At 39.7% G+C, this 20,822-nt stretch overlaps 2 protein-coding genes across 2 annotated transcripts; one reads left to right on the top strand and one right to left on the bottom strand.

Moving 5' to 3' along the window:
- The first annotated feature begins 1,493 nt into the window (after positions 1–1,493).
- si:dkey-7k24.5 (somatomedin-B and thrombospondin type-1 domain-containing protein) lies at positions 1,494–7,018 on the top strand. The gene is made up of 4 exons (XM_035523912.1): positions 1,494–2,746; positions 2,848–2,921; positions 3,087–3,221; positions 3,912–7,018. The coding sequence occupies exons 1-4, from the start codon at positions 2,723–2,725 to the stop codon at positions 4,027–4,029; spliced, it is 351 nt and encodes a 116-aa protein (XP_035379805.1). The 5' UTR covers positions 1,494–2,722; the 3' UTR covers positions 4,030–7,018.
- A 12-nt stretch (positions 7,019–7,030) lies between these two features.
- On the bottom strand, positions 7,031–20,367 carry kcnb1 (potassium voltage-gated channel, Shab-related subfamily, member 1). The gene is made up of 2 exons (XM_027010908.2): positions 19,792–20,367; positions 7,031–8,972 (listed from the first exon to the last, which is right to left on the bottom strand). The coding sequence occupies exons 1-2, from the start codon at positions 20,365–20,367 to the stop codon at positions 7,044–7,046; spliced, it is 2,505 nt and encodes an 834-aa protein (XP_026866709.2). The 3' UTR covers positions 7,031–7,043.
- Between the last annotated feature and the right edge of the window lie 455 nt (positions 20,368–20,822).

Raw genomic sequence — 20,822 nt, 5'->3', positions numbered from 1 at the left:
TTTGGGAAAGAAAATTGTTGCGTTTCTTTAATACCTTTGTGATTTTGGGGTCCTTCCATAGGGGGGTAAGAAAAGGACATATTTCGGGGATTATTTTAGAAGTTAACCAAAAAATTTTTTGTACCGCAGGAAACTCTTTATATTAGAGTTAATACTGTATATTTATTTAGAAATGTAATGTCGATTATCTGTTCTGTTAAGGTTATTGAGTGCGTTATTCACTCATTTCTATACTATCATTACTATTAAATATGTAATGATTAGCTAGCGAGCCAGAAAGTTAACCGACCATGGGGTTGCTATCTTGAGAAGCAAACTATTCCTGTATTTCTCAAATGCAATGTAGTGTGTATAAACACTAAACGTGTTTCATTTTCATACATTTGAAAAGAGATTGATGCTCTTCTGTGCTCCAACTTCAGCAGCAGACCGTTCATCAAACGTTCAGCAATGACAAGCGTAGGTTTCTGTGAGCAGCTGTACTGTGCCTCTTTCATCCGCCAACTTTTGGAAGAAACTAGTCATAGTGAAAGGGGTGTGTCACTTTTGATGTATGAGCTATGACATAATTAGTAGAATATGCTTGATTCACAGAATACATATGTATGACAATCTCAAGCACCTAGACAGAAAACAAACCCAAATGCACCATCGTGCTGTCGCGCTCTCTCTGCGCGCGCACGTTTGTGTGTCCGTTCATGTGTATTTGTGTCAGCCTGCTCTGTGCTTGGGAATGTGTATGTGAATGAGGCCTCTTGTCACTGCAGAGCCTACAGTATTGTTTTTCTGCATGAATAGACTCCATCTGTAAGAATGGAATTAATCCGCAATTTCAAATATTTCAGCACCAATGCACTATACACACCAGCTAAGGAAACATGATGGACCGCAAAGACTTTCCACTACATAGGCAGACGTCTACTCATTAAACCAAGAGCTGATATTCACATGTGGTCACTTTAGTAAACCTCAGACGAATAGCGAACAAAAATACAGCTGGACACGAATTCGGGTCACTTCAGAACTCTGCTAGCAAAGCTTGTTGGTATTATCTGTCACTATAATTTGCTTTCTTCTTTATGCCAGTTACAACAACCTCCACCTCTGCTGACCTCCTTTGACAAAGCGATAAGAGCTCGTCTAATGAATTTCAATAGCCCACTGTACCGCGTAAAACCACTTTTATTTACCAACTTAGAATTTCGCTATTCAGATATTTACTACTAATTTAAATGCCGCTCATAGTATTATTATTATTAGATTAAATTTCAGCTAAATTCGTTATGTGAAATGTCTCGAGTCATGAATACACTGCTTGATGCTTGTCCGTCTGGCAGCTTCATGCCATCATGCACCTCCTCCGATCGCTCATTAAAGTTCTTCCACCTAACGCTGTTGACGCGAGACTGTTTCCCTGGTCGGGATCGGTCGTGTGTCAGTGAAGGATGGAGAATGGACTAATTTTATGGAAAATGTTACTGCGACCCGGCGTGCAAGACAACGTTGGACTGTTATGATTATGACTTCGCCTGCATGGGTATACTGTACTTAGCTAGTGTCTATAACTGTGGAACTGTCTCGAATTGCGTATAGTCTAGCTACCATAGGTCGGTTGTGTGGACGAAACAAAGAATATGGACAAGCACTTAATCTAAAGCCATTTGAAATTCGCCTGGAAGCATATTACGATAATTTCGTGTTAAATAAGATTAATTATGTTTTAATTTTCTGAACAATGGATGGAATTTCCTGCACTCCTTATCTTAGGTTGAGGTCTTGAGGTAGGTCTGTTGTTAAAATAGGGTACACTGAAGGCTTATTCAAAGTATGTAAAAATTTGAGTGTACCCACTTATAAAGCTTAAACACACATGTAATATTACAGCAGATTTCTATACAGATAGATCAGTTAAACTTCCTTCCTTCATGTTGTATTTGAATAGGATGACCACTTTAATAACCCCTGGAAGTATGACATATGGGGGACAGGGATATGACACTATAGCAGAAAACTAAAACCATAACAAAATCTAGCTAGCTATCTATAGTGTACAAATTAAACTTTCAAGAATGTGCTGACCACTGACAACTGAAGTCCTTTCTGTTTTTGGTATTTTCATGCCACTGCAAACATACTAACAGATTAGCATTTAAACTTTCTGAGGTTAGCTGGTAGGTAAGGTATGAAGCAAACTGCTAAAAACAGTTAAACCAGTGAAATGCAAGGTATTTTCTTTGACATTTATGTGACTCAATGACATGCTAAAGACATGCTAAAATAATACTGATCAGTAGAAAGCAACTACCAGTTCACTCCAGAAGGATGACAAATAGGTGTCCATCCAGGCATTCTGCTGGCCAGAGGACAGGGAACTGAAATTTGGAAAAATGCGGCATGCATTATTGCTCATTCAGTGGTCTAATTATAGGAAGCTGCATGAATCAAATATGCTGAGTGTAGGCTACTACTTCACAGATAAATAACACCCCCAACATCCATAGTTTGAAGGTGCTTCAGTTGCTTTGGTTTCCTCTGTGTGTGTGGGTATGTTAGTTGTGGCCTGTTTGGTGAACGAATGGAGAGCGTGGTCAGGCTCTTTATAACCACGCAAGGCCATGGTGCATGTGTGGCAGAGGCTGGAGTTACAAGAGGCTACGCATGGGGGTGATCCCTGTCTCCCCCCTCTGGTAGACAGCTGGCTGTGCAGAGTACCACGACCAGCATGGACATTGCCTACAGTTGTTGGGTAGGCCAAGCCATAAGCCACTTCAGTATCTACATTCTTTTCACTTGACTGTGTTAATTGTTAACCAGATCCCCTGATCTTTCTATCTTTTCTATCTGCAGTCTCTGCACTCATCACAGCTAGTGGCTTTGGCAATGCCAAGAGGAACAGGGAGGCCTCTGAAAAGTATATTTCCGTAGGTTGAGATTTCAGTGTCCTATATCTTATGCAGTCATTTTTTGTCATCTTTTTCCTTTACAGTGTTAGCAGTCTATATAAGCTTTGTATGTGTGTGTGTGTGTGTGTTGTGAGCAGTTACTGTGTGGAGTTTCAGCTCATTACTTTAACCCTCGCTTGCCAGTACAGTGCTGGACCTCCAACCCAGTGGATGCAGTATTTGCGAGAGGGACACCACATGTCTGGCGTGCCAGCCACTGGTCCTGCCAGCTGGCTGGAAGCACTGTGCAGGGGATGGAGAAGATGTGGAGCAGGACAGGTGTGTCCATTCTCCTGGATTGCTCTGTAGAAGTCTAATGCAGATACGTTTCTATTCTGCAACTAATTAATCCGAGGAGAGCACTATGCTATATGTGCCACTAGAGGGAATAGTTTGACCATTCTATAATATGATGGGCATTTAATGCACTCCTTTCTCTCCGTACAGTAATGGCTAAGATCCACACTTGCATCCAAGAATATCAATAACATGTTAATGGAATCCAATTTTCTGGCATTTAAACTGTAATGCTTCTTATCATGTCTTTGGGATGTCTTAACAATATACTGCAGTTTCTAACATTCGAAAATGTGATATTAAAAGCAAAGTAAAAGTTCAATGAAGCATTGGAGATTCAGTTCACATATTTCTTCTCAGCACCAGGATGTTTTCTGTTTGCTGACAAAACTGTGATAGTCATGGTGATCGAAGGCCCTTCCTTTCATTCTTTCAGTTTGAACAGAAATGTCTGTTTTATAGAATTCATTTATTTTTTTGCCTTCAGGATTTAAAGTAGTATAATGGTTCTTTGAACATTCTATGTTTTTTCAGAGGAAAAAAGATGATGAATGGGATAATGAAGGGGCAAATAGCTTGCAGAGCTGCTTTGGGCATGTAGCTGATGCATCTTCCTAATCACTACCATGGGTACGGCAAAGGCATGAACTGTGTTTTCTTCTTCTCTCTCAGGAGACTGTCGCTGCAGTGGCAGGTGGTGGGGAACCCCCGGTCCAGAGGGGTGTGGAGGCGCTTTCACCGCTGGAATTCCTGCTCTTGCCCCACTATGCACACCTATCTGTTTATCTAACACCCCACACACACACACGCATGCACGAACACAGAGAACTGGTACACAACTGTCACACCCACATACACATCTCAGACATTTAACACTGTTGCCTGATAGATTGATCATTCAGAAATGGTTTGTGTGTCTTCTTTTATTTAATGTTTATGTAGGTATATGTATAATAACAATGTCTTAGGAGTCGGAAGTATGTGTACCCTGCTTCTTGAGTAAACTGCAAGAACATAATTTATACATGTATACAGTATAGAAATAAACAATCAACAAGGCCTTTGATAATTTGTATCATTTTATTTGATGATAAGCCAGCCAAAGGAGTAATGTTATTTTTTACTGAAAAGAAATAGAAAGATAATAGGACATTTTGACACATTTTCAGTTCCCTTTTTCTTTACAAGACAAAGTATCATCACATACATAACAAGATACAGCTCCAGAGGTACGACATGCTTCAAACAACATAATACACATACAGAAACAATGGCATAGAAAGTCAACAGGTAGAAAGTGTACAAAACGCACAGCTTTTAGACCTACAAACAACGACATAGAAGAGTTCTGGGCAAGGGAAAGGATGTAAACAATTCTCTCTTTTTGTTTTTGTGAAATTCCCTGGAAAGTAAATCTATGCTTTTTTTCTTGTTCACTATTATCAAATGCATGTTTAAATTGCCTATTTTGCTACTTTTTTGATTTTACAGTTTTGTAAGAAAAAGGAAAACATCATGAGTGGTCTTTTGATTGTGCTTTCTGGTTGAAAACTGTTCTCATGAGTCAGCTTTTATAAAAAGAAAAATATTTTACACTAGGAGCTTTGTATTTTCCAATGAATTAAAGTTGAAAACAAAGAATAAAATGATGATAAACCTAAGCGAACGTGTACATGATGATATATGAAGAACTGAATTTATTTTCTAACATATTTTTCCATGAGGGGAAAAAGCTTTTTGTCTAAGGAAACTTTAAGAAGATTTCTGAATGTTTCATTATAAATTACCTGCACCATGTGTGTACATCAGAAACAAATACCCCATAACTTGCCAATAACACACTGACATTAGTCATACTCAAATGATTGATTGTCATCACTGTTTGTTCTTTTAAACATTTTCAGAATTAAAATACTCATGTACTTTATCTGGCAAAGGTCTGAAAATGTCCTTAGAGTACATTTTTAAAAAGCTGTAGAATGTCCCCTTCTGAATTCAACTTAATCACAACATAATAAAACAATGCACTGATTCTTACAGGGCAACCAACATGGATTACATAACAACCTATTCCCAATTTATCATACCTGATCTGATGCCGAAACAATACATTGAATGTCTAAAGTGAAATTAGAAACCCTGTGACAGCAGACCTTCTCAACTGTTTTTGATAAGTGTACATAGAACATACTAGAAAGTATATGGATACCTTAATTAAATCCAGGAACCCCTTAAACCTAAATTAGAGACAAGGAGACCTGTCTTTACATACCAGTTGGATTTCACTGCCTATTACATTAAACAGTGCACACAAACATGATTGCTATCACAGACTATTATGCTTAACAAAACACAGAAAGGAAATCTATCTCTATTTTCTGCATTCTTTTGCTGTGTCTCCACATACCCCAAATCTTGCCAGCATTGCTATTTAATTCACACTCCTGATTTGCTGAATTGTTGAGACAGAGATGGTAGTAGCATGTAAACAACTTCCTGGAGATGCAGAATTCTGCTGTCCCTTTTTCTCCACATCCTCCATGCTCGAGTATATGTGTGAGCATACTTTAGCTTACCCAGCCCTCTCTACCCTTATTCCTACTTGGATATGCACATTGACAAAGGCTTGTGGTCACCATGGAAACTGGTTGTAGCCATCACCAGAACATCTTATACATACCTGAGTATCCATGAGGCAAGTGGGCATGTATGTTTCTGTGTGTTTGTGTTAGAAATGGGGGCAGGGGAAATCCAAGTACCTCTTTTTTATGTTCATGCTATATTTGCAGTGGCTTATATTTAGATGTGTTCAAGATAATTTGAGGTAAATATGGATATGTACATAATGTTCAGGTTTGACCATGGTTCTACTTCACTAGTTTCCCTTTCCAACCAATAGCATTTCCAGTAACATTGCTAGTGACTGAACACCGTTTTTTTTATCATTAGTCATTGCTTTTATGGTTTGTCTGTGCCAAATAAAATTATGATATAAACAAAATTACAGAAAGCATAATATAAGTCAAAATGGGTACCCTCTGTATAAATGTCACCGATGTTAATAACACCTTGGTGGCAAAAACATAACAGACGCACAACAAATTTCTAAAGATAATGTCTGTATAAAAATAAGTCAGTCTTACTGTTTCTGTTTGCATTTGAGAATGTGTTGTGTGCAGGAATGTCAGTGATCATATACACACATTGTCATAAAGCCAGCTCTCCTAATAGCACACACACTCACACAACCACACTCATACTTCATAGACATCCATACTTGCGATTAAAGTAAGGCCAGTTTCTTAAGGGACAGGGGGGATGGGTGCACTAGTAAACAGGCTATAACATTAAATTGAAAGTGGGCTCTGGACAATGGCTAGTAGGGCAGTAAATGACTGCCCCTTTTATTTACTTTACAGACCTGATCTCTGTTGAGTTTTCCCATTCCAACCTGATTAAGCTTTGAACAAAATTGCTTCTGTCAGATTCTGGCAAAAGTGAAATCTGCTTCAGCTCATCCTGTGGATTGACACTGCAGGCCAGTTAAAACCAGCAAAGGTTTGCCGCAAAGGGAAAGAGACAGAATGAGATATGGACTGTAGTACATCTTCAGAGTTCTGTTTTCTTCAGCATGGCAGCACAACCTGTTTTCCAGGAAGGCCCCTAGAGGTAGCCTCCTGGTATGGCTGAGTCAGATGTCTCTAAAGTGACGATGCCCTGCGCATTTCCTTGCAAATTTTCCAGTGTCTTTGCCTCTGTCCCTGCTCTGGCTCCCTCTATAGCGACCAAACTTGATTCAAAGCCTCAGAGACTTTCGTCAAAGGTTTTGGAACGGCCTCGTTCCCCTTTACATCTGCGTGAGGCATCCAGCACCAAATGGTTCTCATGGCTTCCGCTAGGAGTGCTTCCCAAAGGGAACAGGCAGTTCTGACCCAACAGTCTCTGTCTCTGTGCAGCCTCCAGGTGGTTAGTGCCCCCCTGGTAGCCACTGTTGAGGTGAGGCTTTGTGTCCCGGCCACCAAGTAGGTGGTCTGTTGGACAGCTTTCACGTAGATGCTCTTCATCATCTGTGTCAGCATCAATATACCTGCTGATAGAGGCGTCATGGAATGTGAATACAGTGGGTGTGAGTGCAACTCCCTCAGGTGTCTTGGGTGGAGTCCTACTGCTGGCTGTAGTATAGATAGATACTTCAGGACTGAGAAGGGAGTGATCTGAGGGAGCTGAACTGTCTGAGAGAAGGGCACTAGCAGGACTGCTCTCCCCACAACCACGATAATTCACCCTAAGGGAGTGTGTTTTCAGAAGGTTTACACCTGGTTGGTATGGACCTTCGATGTCAAGAGGTTTTGCAGCAGAGCATGGTGGAGTAAGCATGGGCTCATGCTCCATGGTGGTCTGAAGGCTCGGGTTGGCACTGACCCGTGCTGAAAAACCCAAGCTAGGACTGTGTGAAAAACGAGAGCCCTCTGGAAAGGACAACCCCCCTGCTGGACTGTAGGAGAATCGTGGGTTCTCTTGGAAGTCTGTAGCACAGCTTATGTAACTGTCAATGCTAGACAGGCTCTTCATGTCCACCACTACTTCGCGACCTCTCAGATCATTGGTCCTTTGACCAGGCAACGTTCCCAGCTCAATCTCATCCCTTCTGCCACCTGCACAGGATGAACTCCTGTCTTTGGTGTTGAGGTTTGGCTGTGACTGGGTCTTGGACATCTGGTTGTACATTTCCTCCAGCTTCTGTGCATTGAGCCTCTGAGGACTGGAGGCCCTGGTCTTGCTTGGTGAACCCTGCTCAGGATTGAAGGAGCGATTGGAACTGGTGTCAGATGGAGCTCGCTTGGATGACCACTTCCAGCGACTGGGTGAGAGATGGTTGTCCTGAGGCTTCTCACCTTTCTCCATCACCACCACATCAAGAAGCTCTGCACCACGGGAAAATGCATCCCTAATATTCATTGACACTATGCTGCCATTGCGCTTGGCACGTTCTAGAGCCTCGCGTCTCTTGATGGCTTTCTCCTGTCTCTTCTGTTCTTTATAGAACTCAGAGAAGTTGTTTACAATAATGGGAATAGGGAGGGCAATGACCAGCACTCCTGCAATGCAGCAGAGTCCACCAACAATCTTGCCTAATAAAGTCTTTGGATAAATGTCCCCATATCCCACAGTGGTCATGGTAATAGTAGCCCACCAAAAGGAGGCAGGGATGCTCTTAAATTTTGTATCATCTTCATCTTTCTCAGCAAAGAAGACCAAGCTAGAGAAGATCATGATACCCATGGCTAAGAAGAGGATTAGCAGGCCCAGTTCATTGTAACTGCGACGTAATGTGAAGCCCAAAGACTGTAGCCCAGTTGAGTGACGAGCTAATTTAAGGATTCTCAGAATTCGCATAATTCGAAAGATCTGCACCACTCGCCGCACATTCTGGAACTGCAGCACACTCTTGTTGGACTCAGTCAGGAAGATGGTGACATAGTATGGAAGAATGGCTAACAGGTCAATAACATTAAGTGGGCCTTTGAAGAACTTCCATTTATTTGGTGCAGAGAGGAAGCGAAGGAGGTATTCCATGGTAAACCAGGCAATGCATACAGCCTCGACATGGGCCAACTGAGGGTTGTCCGTGCTCTGACCAAACTCATCGATGTCTTGCAGTTCTGGGAGGGTGTTGAGAGACAGGGCGATAGTAGACAGTACAATGAACAGTATGGAGATGATGGCCAATATCTGTGAATCAGAGACATAAAAAATACAAAATTAATGAAAAGAAAAATAGATATGATGAGTTTTGACTCAAAAATTAAAGATATAGTATATCCATAAGGGATATTTCTCAAATAATTAGGCTATTTTTGCATTGCTTTAAGTTAATATGTTTGTAACACAACTAGTCAGTTGAAATTAACTGTTCAAGTGTTCAGTGATTTTGCCATGTGGATTATATTTAATATCAATATTAGTGTAGCGTTTGCTTCATCAGTCAAACAGCAAATAATCTGCACTGTTGGCTGTTTAATTTAAAAAATATTTATGAAAAACATAAATGCAAAACAATGTGCAAAACAACATTAAGAGGAGAAATTTTTATTCTGTGAATTCATAGATTCATAGATTTGTATTTCATCAGATTTGAAATCATGTGAGGTCATGAAGCTGACAAAAATAAATAAGGATTTTCCTTTTGTCTTGATGTACTTTTTAAATAATTAAGTTTATTGGCATCAATAACCATCTGATAAGAATTAGTAATTCTTCCCATTATAAAAAAAATCTAACCAGTGGCATAACTAGGATGTTCTGTTTCATTTCAAAATGAAATCATATGAAAAAAAAAAGATATTTGCTTGTTTACTTGCTATTTTTATATCTCAATTAAGACAAGGCTCTTAACTCATGCACTCATTCAGGTGAAGTTATGTGATGTGCCTTGCACTCAGCAAAATCTTCTACAATAGACTTCAAGTCCAAATTCCTGTCTCTGGTATTTTCAGTCTTTCTTCTAAAGTAAGCATCCAGTTTAGGAAGACTGTTTAAGTCATCCAACTGCTCACATTTTTCTTCTTGCTTTTGATATCCCCTTCTGTGCGTGAATTTACTTAGCATCCTCACAGCTTCCTCTAATAGTAACCTAAACATTTACACTAAACTACCTATTTGGATTGCTATATATATATATATATATATATATATATATATATATATATATATATATATATATATATAATTAGATAACACACTACTGAACTAATAAGAATTTTCCTGAGAACCATTAATATTATGCATATTTTACATGTATTTTAAAAAATACATGTTTTTATATATTTTAGCAGAATTACTTTTATGTTGCAGCAGAGTCATAAATAATCAACATATTTCTACCATTTTCTGCAATGAATGAGAGGGGCATAAATGAATATCAGGGTGTCTTAAGCAGTGTATGTCTAGCTGGTTGGTGAGGATTTGGTTAAAGTAAAGGATCTGTTCATGAACTATAGGGCTCAACTGGAACTCCCCCCTCCAAGAGGTACTTCCTAGATAAAAGTATACTAACAAACCACTCCCCTGCAGAGTCCACACACACACACACACACACACACACACACACACACACACACACACACACACACACACACACACACACACACACACACACACACACACACACACACACACACACACACACAGTTGCACACGACCATGTTCAAATGTTCGTCCTAACAGACTAAGAAAGAGAGGACTCAGCCCAGATGCAACTCAGCTGCCATCCCTTAGCCACCTCCAATCAGAAAAGGAGTACAGTGTTGCCATGACGCCATGGCAGATGTGAATTATGACCCTATCTGTTTATCTCTCTTTCTCTCACTGCCTATCTCCTTCATTTCAGTCTTTTTTATTTTTTCATTTAATTTCTTCCATCTTCCTTATCTTCTTTCATATAATGTACAAAAACTATGCAAATCAGTAAACAATCTTTCTGCTCTATGGTACGAAAGCTTTGCTTTAATTAATTACACTGCAGTGATTTGGCCAATTATCTGTAACTTACATCTGAACTGATTGATTCACAAGACTCCTGGATAAAGAAGCATAATTTAACTGTTCATGATCATGTTACAATAAATCTTGACCAAACAATTAATTAGTGTTACTACATACATTCCTTAGTGCAACTGTATGCCTGTTGTCCTTATTTCAAGACAATGATGAAGAGAAATAGAATGGAAAGTAGAGTGAGCAGAGAGTCTTGGGAGACAATGACAAAACTCTCCAGAAATAATTATTTTGTAGTTTAGGTCAGAGTTAGGCTCATAGTTATGTTTTGGTCATGTTAATAGTTGTTAGGCAGATGTCAAGGTTTGGTTTAGGATCGTGTTAACAATTGTTGTTAAGCAGACATTAAAGCTTAGGGGTAGGGTCATGTTAACAGTTGGTGTTAGACTTTAAGGTTAGGTTAAGAGTCATGTTAACAATTGTTGTTAAGCAGACATCAAAGCTTAGGTTTAGGGTCATGTTAACAGTTGGTGTTAGATGTTAAGGATAGGTTTAAGGTCATGTTAATTGTTTATGTTAGACAGATGTTAAGGTTAAGTTTAGGGTCATGCTGTTAGTAGGCTTTGAGTGAAAGTTATGTTTAGGGTAATTTAGTGAATTCTAATTAGTGAATTCTATTCATGTGTCTGTGTGCGTGTGTGTATCTGTGTGTGTGTGTGTGTGTGTGTGTGTGTGTCTGTGTGTGTCTGTGTGTGTGTGTGAAACTGATCAAAATAATATGGCAAGGCAGTTTATATCCTTGTGAGGAAATTTCCTATACTTGTTCATTCTGTGTGTGTATGTGTGTGCATGCATGTGTCCGTGTGTGTGTGTGTGTGTGTGTGTGTGTGTGTGTGTACATGCTGAAAAAAAGGCTCATGCTCCCCTTTTACCATCCTAAGCCTTTTTCTTGTGACTCTATATTAGGAACTCTTCCCTTGACCTTGTCCATTGACATTCTGCTGCCTCTGACCCGTTGCCGCAGCAACTATTTGTGTGCTCAACATGATGTGGTCGTCTAGAGATGCTTGGAGACAAATGGGAAGTTTCTTTCCTCTGAAAAATCCCTCTTTTCCACTGCATCTGTTTATCTTGGCTCCTCTAGTGTACACAGCTTGAGAATCTAAAGGCCTGTGAGTCTGAGAGAATCTGTCTGACCTAATGGTGTGCTCACTAGGGGCCCTTGACTAGGATGCAGGGAGCTTCACTCTCATGCTTTTACACTTTGATCACATTAATCATTCAGTATCTGTCTGCTGCTAACAATCCTATTTACACCTCTCTGTTTACAGATTTAATGCTGGAAACGCAGTTACAGCTTTTGGTACAGATTGTTAGTGAGTTAAAAAATGCCTAAATTAAAATGGCTAACAAACTCAGATTGTGATTTCATTTGACCATACCAGTGAGACGGCATTCATTCAGTATTTATCTCAACTGGATAGTTGAGCTTTCATTTGTAAGGGAATGCAGTACTAGATCCAGTACTAATGTGGAGCGCAGTTTGTGAGTGTGTGTATGTATGTGTGTGCACGTGCATGCATGTGTGTCTGTGTGTATGCGTGTGTGTGTGTGTGTGTGTGTGTGTGTGTGTGTGTTGTTATTCAAGCCTGCCTCCAAGTCCTTCTGAAAGTGACACTGTCTCCATGGTTACTGGAGAAGACCATGTCTTCAACATTTGCCAGAAAATGATGGCATGACAACGAGTACACATGATCACATACACACATATGCAGAATTTACAGATGCCAGTTCATTTAAAAAAAACTGACTTGTATAAAGTTATGGAAAAGTTCTGCCATTATCTCTCTTTTTTTAGCGCTTCATCATTCATGGAGACCACAACCTCTGTTGGACAGGGTGGTTCAGTTGGGTCTTGGTGGCCCTTTGAGACGTGGACCAACTATGCAGCTGCAGCTACAGCTACACTCATACACACACAGTCAGCCAGCTGACCTAAGGGATTGGTCCATGGCACTGTCACATTTTCTCATATATTATTCATATGTCTGAGTGTAGGGGGGAAAATCCTGTCTCAGTGTCTATATTTAAACTTGCTCAGACAGTGACAGTGCTATTTATAGAATCACCAAGGGGACTACAGCAGCGTAGAGGAGTACCTTTTCAGTGTGCACACACATACACATACACAGAGAGACACAAAGAAAGAAAAAAGTTCTTATGTAGGTTACTCTATAACTATATAAAAATAAAAATAATGCAGTGCTTGAACATGTTATAACAACCATGATTCCAAGTTATAATTTGTAAGTGCATGTGTGTGTGTGTATGTGTCTATGTGTACCTGTGTGTGCATATGTGTGTGTGTGTATATACATATGTACAGAGGCATAGCAGACAGAAAAAACATTCAAATCAAAAGACTCCAAGCAGACACTAATTCTGACACATTCTCAAAGAAGTAAAATCAGTAATCAACAATGCAATCACTGTCTTATTCACATAGCAAAAGGGAAGCCTCCCTTCTCCTCTAAGATTTGGAAATAATTTGAATATAAAGGTTGCAAATGTATAAGTATTATACAAAGTTTACTCATTTACATTGCAGTATAAACTACGCTTACACAAACACACAATAACATATGCATAATATTTAAAAAACACACCTATTACCTCCCCATACTACCCCCTAACCAAAGCTAATCCTGGTAGAGACAGCTGTGCGTCCAAGCAACACACAAGACACAGTTGCTATGGTGACACTGACGACAGGCTTTTTAGCATTGCATAAATGTTAGAGAGAAGAATGCACATACATATATATATATATATATATATATATATATATATATATATATTTTTTACAAGTGCCAAACTGCAACAAACAAAAGATAAAGTCAGACAGTGCAAGCAGGAGTGGTCTCTACCACTAATACACAAAGCTTACCACATGAAACAATAGTATTTATTAAAAAAACTACTTTTCAAACCACAGTTCACATTTTGCTGGCTGAAACATGAGCTAATGGACCTCAGATAAAATCATGCGACTGGATTATATTATCTCTCTACTTATTCTACCCCATAATCCCCTGCTGACTTAAAACTTAAAACTATTTCCATCTGCCCTTCACTCTCCTGACACCCAGAGAATCCCCACATCCTCCCTGCCTCTGCCAAAGACGCTGTCTGTAGGCCTTGTGTGTACAGATCTTTATGGCCGTTTGTAGTGCTTACAGTGACTGTCACAATTGTGCCTGAAAAGCTACTTGTCACTATAAAACTGATAGACCATCTTAAATTTATAAAATGAGATGATGACATGGAATATATTTTCCTGAACTGTCATGCAATCCCATCACTGTCACTGCCATTCCAGTGCTTTATTGCTTTTTGCTGCTGCTGATGACATAGAAATGAATAATGAAATCAATAGACTTTCTAATAGGTATAGAGAAAGGCTCTAGACAAGTGGATTATTTTTGCATTCCAATATGTAAGTATTGGTTATAGGCACCTTCCACAATCCTACAGTGCATATTCCTTACAGATCACTTTCTAAGACATTCTTTCATTTTTTACTTGCATTTTATGAATATAAATTCAACCATATTCATCCAATCCTAAAAAAAGAAAAAAAGAAACCACAACAGGATTCAATCTCAGTCTTGGGCAGAAAAGCAAGGTTTTGTGTTTGTGTTTGTGCCATGTTAATGGCCCTGGACTTTAATAGCAAATCAAGAGCTATATCAGCCTGTGATATGCTGTACCCTATTGGTCTGTGAGATGCTATACCATATCAGCCTGTGATGTGCTGTACCAGATCAGTGTTTGATGTGTTATACCCATATTGGCCTGTGATGTGCCGTACCGTATCAGTCTGTAATATGCTGTACCACATATATTTGTGATGTGCTGTCCCGTATCAGTCTGTAATATGCTGTACCACACATATTTGGCTTGTGCTGTCCCGTATCAGTCTGTAATATGCTGTACCACATATATATATGTGATGTGCTGTCCCGTATCAGTCTGTGATATGGTCTGTGATGTGCTGACTTTGATCACACTTTTGTTAGCCTACAAGTTTCTCAGGTTTTTATAATTTGGCTCACACTAGTCAAAATTTCTAATTAACAATCCTCATTACACACAGAGTCCTCCAGACATCAAATGATTCTGTGCCGCTCTATGAACTCTATGTATTTGGTCTGAATTAAGCAAACATTAACATTGTTTTGAGTAAAATGTATGTATCGGACTGTGTCAGATGAGCATCGTAGCAGCTGTGTGTGTGTGTGTGTGTGTGTGTGTGTGTGTGTGTGTGTAAAATGTGTGTATCAAAGCAGTACTGTGGTTCACCAGGACGGAACAATGATGCCCTAAGATGGTGTTAGGTGTTATCACTCATACACTAAATGATTTACACAAGCCTCAGCCTCCAACACACATGAAAATCACAATTTAACTCTCTTGAGAAATAACTAAAAGTGAGAGAAATGAACATTGGTTAACCTTTAGATGCAGATATATGGTCATTTGATCCCATTGTTCCAGCAATCGCTTTGTTTAGCTGTCTTGCTAATGCAGGTTGCATCAAATAAATAAACTTCAAAATCATCTTGTTTTTCATGAAATAATTAACTTCACAGCACACCTGCTTGTATTTCTGTGTAGTATTATCTTAGAAAAACAAAAAGCTGTGGTATTCCTTTTATCTCCATTTCCCCCTTTTTCTCTACTGTACATATTATAGAAACTAGTGCCAGTTTCTATGTCAGCAAGATTATTGTTTTGTCCCCCAAGACATGGAGGGAAAACTAATTCCAAAGACTAAAGCAAATGTCATATGAAACATCTGTCTTTATTTTCACCAGCTGCTGGTTCAGAATTTCCCATGATGCTCATTTAAGAAAAGTTAACAAAGTATTCAGTAGAGGTGTATTGGTATGGATCAATAAATGTCAGGACCCTCAAGACAGTTTCTTGTTTTGTGTTAACCTGTGTCAACATAGATCTTGATCCTTACTACAGTACCCACTGAATTTGAAGACAAAGCCCCAACAGCAAGCCCTAAATGGGTACAAAGAAGCAAAACACTGCGAGTTTCATTATCCACTCTGCACACGCTACACAGTCTAACTTCAGCACTGAAACACAAGCCATCACCCTGGAAACCAATGTAGTTCACCATGGCAACAGCGACTCGGGTGCCATTGATAGAGGTGAATGGGTATGCGGTGATTAAGGGTGCAAGCATTCACAGGTTAGTGCATTCATACACCTATACAGCTTCATAGTTTGGCAGCAATTACATCAATCTAATGATATTAAACTTATGCTTAATCCAAATGTTGTGGGCTAATTCTCCAGGATAGAATATGATCATTAGATATTTATGCCTATAGCCCTTTTGCAGATAGTGAACTGAGGAACAAACTTTATATAAGTTCATTTACTCCTCATCTTGGGCCCAAATCACTGATTCTGAATATCCAGAACAATCACTTCTGCTTGTGGTCCCCAGCTTCTTGTGGTTCTTACCGACACTGTGTACACTTACGTGTGCCTTTGTTAGTGGGCAAGAGATGAAGGGAGAGATATAAAGAGAGAGGGGTTCTTTTCAGTGCTGATTGATTTAGCCAACTAAATGTACTAGTAGATAGCTTTGTGATGCAGATCACTCTAGAGACTTCCAGAGACATTTTATTACAGCAACCTACGCTGGGGCACCTGAAAACTAATTACTGTCCTCTCTATTCATTAGTATCTATGACTCTGATTCTCTAGCCTACAAAACCATAACAATCACATTACAATTTTTGATTAAGTTTTATTAAACTCACTTGGAGATATATGGTTAGTGAAAAATATAACAAGGGACCCAACATTTAAACTTTAATTTACCAACAAATAAGACAACAGAAATGTTATTCAACATTCTCATTACAACTACTCACTCCTCTTAACATCAAATTTGTTACTTTTTAAATGTGTCATGCTTCTTTACAGTCCTCACAAACAGATGGTTTTCTCTGCCTAAATTATATTTAGAAGCCAAAACCTAAACAAGGGACCTATTCAATAGGCTCCTTTTGAAAAGCAAATGAAAGACACTTTACTGACCCACTGACACAAATGAGGCACTGCAGAGGGATGATTAGACCTGATTGCACAATAACAAGCCTCATGGCTTCTGGAAGCATCTGGGATTGGAGCTGACTCAGAGCATTAGATGATTCATGCACTGTTTAATATTTTGCAGTATAGGGCCAAGCTTTGGGTAGCAGAGGTCACCAAAACAACAGTGCTCTCAAAGCTCAGAGGTTATGTTTGCAGCATAGATATGTGAGAATCAGCTAGAGTCACACGTGACTATTTACAGTAATTACTCCATGTGGCTAGTGTGCAATAACCACAACATACTCTGTTTCCCTCCAGTGCACTATGCTTCTTTCAATCCTTTGAAAAATGAAAATGTAATAATAATGCAGACAATAACAATGGGGTAGATCTGACACACTCAGCTTCAATTATTGATATAAGTGCAAGTTTGATATGTTCCTAATATTTGTTTTGATATACAGATGTGTATTAGGATTGGAAGATCCATTAGATAGCAATCATCCCAATTTCAGTTTACGAAGTCTGGTTATTTTCTCCAGTGGACAGTAACTCTATTTGCCTTTTTTATGCAATATTTCTTTCAGTCATCTGATAATATCATTTTCACCTCCACGGTGGAGACAAGCACCAGAGAACACAGGTTCTGTGTAATCTCCACCACTGTCTTCTGAGAGCACTCCAGGTGTAGGTTAAATAACTTGAAGAATAATAATTTACACAAAATGGAGGCAGTAAATACAACTGACTGATCATGACGCCTCATAGATGTAAGTTTCTGGCTCTAGCTGATGTACAGAATGTAGAACAGATACTAACACACAACACTTTGACTTTGGTAAGCAATACAGGTACTTAAGAAACAGTGAATTCAATACAGATTCAGTACAGATCTATGGTTGGGTAGTGAACTGCTGGGTAGATTAGGGTAAAGCACAAATTATGGCTAAAATAAAGCTTTTAGTGAATGAGTTAAAGGAGAACTGAAACGTTTGCAATGCAACATGCAGAATTTTTGTGAAGAAAAGGACTAATATGTCTGTACTTCCTCTCTGAAAATCAAATATTGCAGTCCGCATTATTAATAAGTTAACACACCATAATTTATCATCTGTCCTTGCCAGTTTGTTTATTTGTCGTAGTCCATGAGGAAAGCAAATCTGAGATAGTAAATAAAGACAGTTTTAATTTGTCTGCAGTAATGGGAGTGTATGGGGGTGTAATTTGTATTTGTCACAGCAGCTGTAGGCAGCAGCAGGTGACGGCATGGTGAATTACAGTCCCAGATACCTAGATGCTACACAACCATGACCAGGCCAGCATTCCTTTCTTAGAGTCTTCAAGCATTGATTTCAATTTATGATATTCTTTTAACTGCTCTGATCTTTAGTGAATCATAACAGTATGGTTTTCTGGTCATCATAAATCACCAAGATGCATCTGGAAACAAATCAGGTTCCCTTTTCAAAGTTGGATCAGATTGGTTCAGGGGAAAAAAAGTTGTCTTATTGAAGTATTCAGTGTTCGTAGATCACTGCTTGTGCTTGCTTTTGTATAGTGTGTATGTAAGAGTTGAAAGCGCACTGACCTTAATCTATTGCATTTGCCCTACTAAGAAGCCACAGAACAAGCTTCCACTTTCAACCATAAAACGACCTTTAATACTGTTCAGTACCAGCCGAGGTGCTGCCATGTCAGTGAACATGGTAACGAAGGGAGCACTAACAGTGAAATATGAGCCGACACTAATTTGCAGGGGTACGCCGATGGTCGGCCGTAATCTCATTGTGTGTTAGAGCCATAAAGCAAAATGTGATTTGAGACAGAGACAGACAGAGCCAGCTCTGACTCTGACCGCGTGGAGGGTGGGGCAAGGGAAGAACAGAGTGGGACGTAGAGTCTCATGGAGGATAATTAATGTGACATTTCCCTGACATTTAGCTGGAGGTGCAGTGCAGGAGTCTGGAAGGAGGGAGAGAGAGAGAGAGATGGAGAGCAGAGAGGAAAGAGGGAGAAGCAGTTAGAGCCAAGGAGATTTATGAAAACAACAGAAGCTTAGTCAGTCCCTATGGAGTGCAGAAGCAACCTGATCAGATCACCAGTGCTATATCTTCAACACACACGTCATATATGTGTGCACAAAGTATTGCAAACTCTTTTCCTAGTCCCTTGACTTAAGAGACCTCTTTTTAGGTAATTGAGTCATCACTGTGTTGCTAGGTAACTGTCTGTCCAGATACCATGTGACCACCCATGCTAAGATGAACAGGTGTGGAACTAGAACTTCTGAAAGAATGCAGATAGCCACAGAAGCCAGTTCACTCAATGCATCAAATTTAATCTGATACTAAAGGTTTTGCAAAATGCTAATTCATAATTAATGAATGCACAATTCACTATGAATTGAACTTATCACAGAAGAGCTCAACTTTGATGTGATTTACTCTGCAGCAGCAGTACTGCAGCAGCAGTACTGCAGCTGGTGTTTAGAACGGCACTTTTTATATTGCCTTTTAAGCTAATTGCCAGTTGATATATACACTCCAATGGTTGTGTAGATGCTGCGATTTTTCCTTGGCAGAGAGAATGATCTGACAAGGAATTTGGTCTAATGGAACTGGGAAATGACATTATGGGTAGTGATGTCTGACAAGGGGGAAAAACCCTTCATTGCCAAGTCCCAAACAACAATTAGGCAGTGCAGAGGTGGGTTCTGAGCTAGTTACGCAGTATAATTCTTGTGAAAGCATTTAAAAATTGTATTTGGTTATGTAGGCATTTAGATATGTGTGGAGTGTGGTGGCATATTTCCTTAGTACATCCTCAACTTCCCGCTCTCTTCCAAGAACAAGCTGATGTTGAGTGATGCAGACAGCCCTGAAGCAGGAACAGGTAAATATTAGAAATGGCAGGTTTATATTCTGCTAGCTACCTTGGCTGCTACAGATGAACCAGGCTTTTCCAGTAGATCCCAAAGTTTCTTGCGTTTCTCAGAACAACATGTGTTATCAAACTCCTCGCCCTCCCGGTCCTTTAAGGTGTCAGCCTCTCGTTTGAGCTCCTCATTCATTTGCTCTTTCTTCTGGTGGTAGCGCGCCTGGCAGCATGACTCGAGGTAAATCTCATCCACTCCCCAGTAGTCCAGCTCCTGGCTGAAGGACAGGGCACACATCTCCTCCATCATGTGCAACTTCCCAGTGCGATAGAAATTCAGAATAGATGTAAATGCTCCAGGGTGTCTGTCAAAAAAATACTCGTTATCTTCCAGGTTGTAGTCATCGCATATGTCCATGAGCGCCTCGTGAGTTTTGCAATCTCGTAACTTCCCCAGCCGCGTGCGAGGCAATCGGTCCAAAGTTCTCCACAGGACTTCATGTGGGAGACCTCCAACGTTCAGCCGGACTCGGCGGCAGCACGACATTCTTCGAATAATATCCACTGGGTCCGGGGGGAGAGAGGCTGTTGACCGAGAACCCACTTTACTCATTCCAGTGGATTGCTTATCCATTTTGTATATATGAGTTCGTAGGTAGGCCACCACTCAGCCCAGACGACAAGCCACGGACGAAGAATTACCAGTCATTTTCCGAGTTGCTTTCTCCCATCGCTGCTGCTGTTGACAGATGAAAAAATAGGAAAAAAGAAAAACAATACGTTTTATGTGGCAGTGCAAGAATAAAAAAGCAAGACAAGTCAATCTGCAATACATAGCCTCTTTCCCATAGTAGCGTTATAACAGCGTAGCCTTCCGGGAAGCGTGAATGAAAACCCTGCTTGTGAATGAATGTCGGGCGCTGTCCTTTTACGCGGTGCTGAAACTATCGATACATTGATGTAATTGTGAATGGGAGTATGATCATCAAACACTTAAAATAACTTGGAAACTCATTAATAATCCGAGCCTTTGGAAATGTTTGCATATTAGAGAGTAATTACGTTACAGGTCCTTATCTCGAGATCACA

The sequence above is a fragment of the Electrophorus electricus genome, chromosome 3 (assembly GCF_013358815.1).
Source record: "Electrophorus electricus isolate fEleEle1 chromosome 3, fEleEle1.pri, whole genome shotgun sequence".
In the NCBI taxonomy this organism is placed as follows: domain Eukaryota; kingdom Metazoa; phylum Chordata; class Actinopteri; order Gymnotiformes; family Gymnotidae; genus Electrophorus; species Electrophorus electricus.
Note: the sequence above shows the minus strand (reverse complement) of the source record. Positions and strands in the feature narration are given on the sequence as shown.

Excerpts from the sequence above, each read along its gene's own strand:
- si:dkey-7k24.5 (XM_035523912.1), top strand. The coding sequence starts at position 2,723 with ATGGACATTGCCTACAGTTGTTGG. Across the intron at positions 2,747-2,847 it reads ACATTGCCTACAGTTGTTGG|TCTCTGCACTCATCACAGCT; the intron begins GTAGGCCAAGCC and ends TTCTATCTGCAG. Across the intron at positions 3,222-3,911 it reads GAAGATGTGGAGCAGGACAG|GAGACTGTCGCTGCAGTGGC; the intron begins GTGTGTCCATTC and ends CTTCTCTCTCAG.
- kcnb1 (XM_027010908.2), bottom strand. The coding sequence starts at position 20,367 with ATGGATAAGCAATCCACTGGAATGAGTAAAGTGGGTTCTCGGTCAACA. Across the intron at positions 8,973-19,791 it reads GTTCATCTGTAGCAGCCAAG|ATATTGGCCATCATCTCCAT; the intron begins GTAGCTAGCAGA and ends TCTGATTCACAG.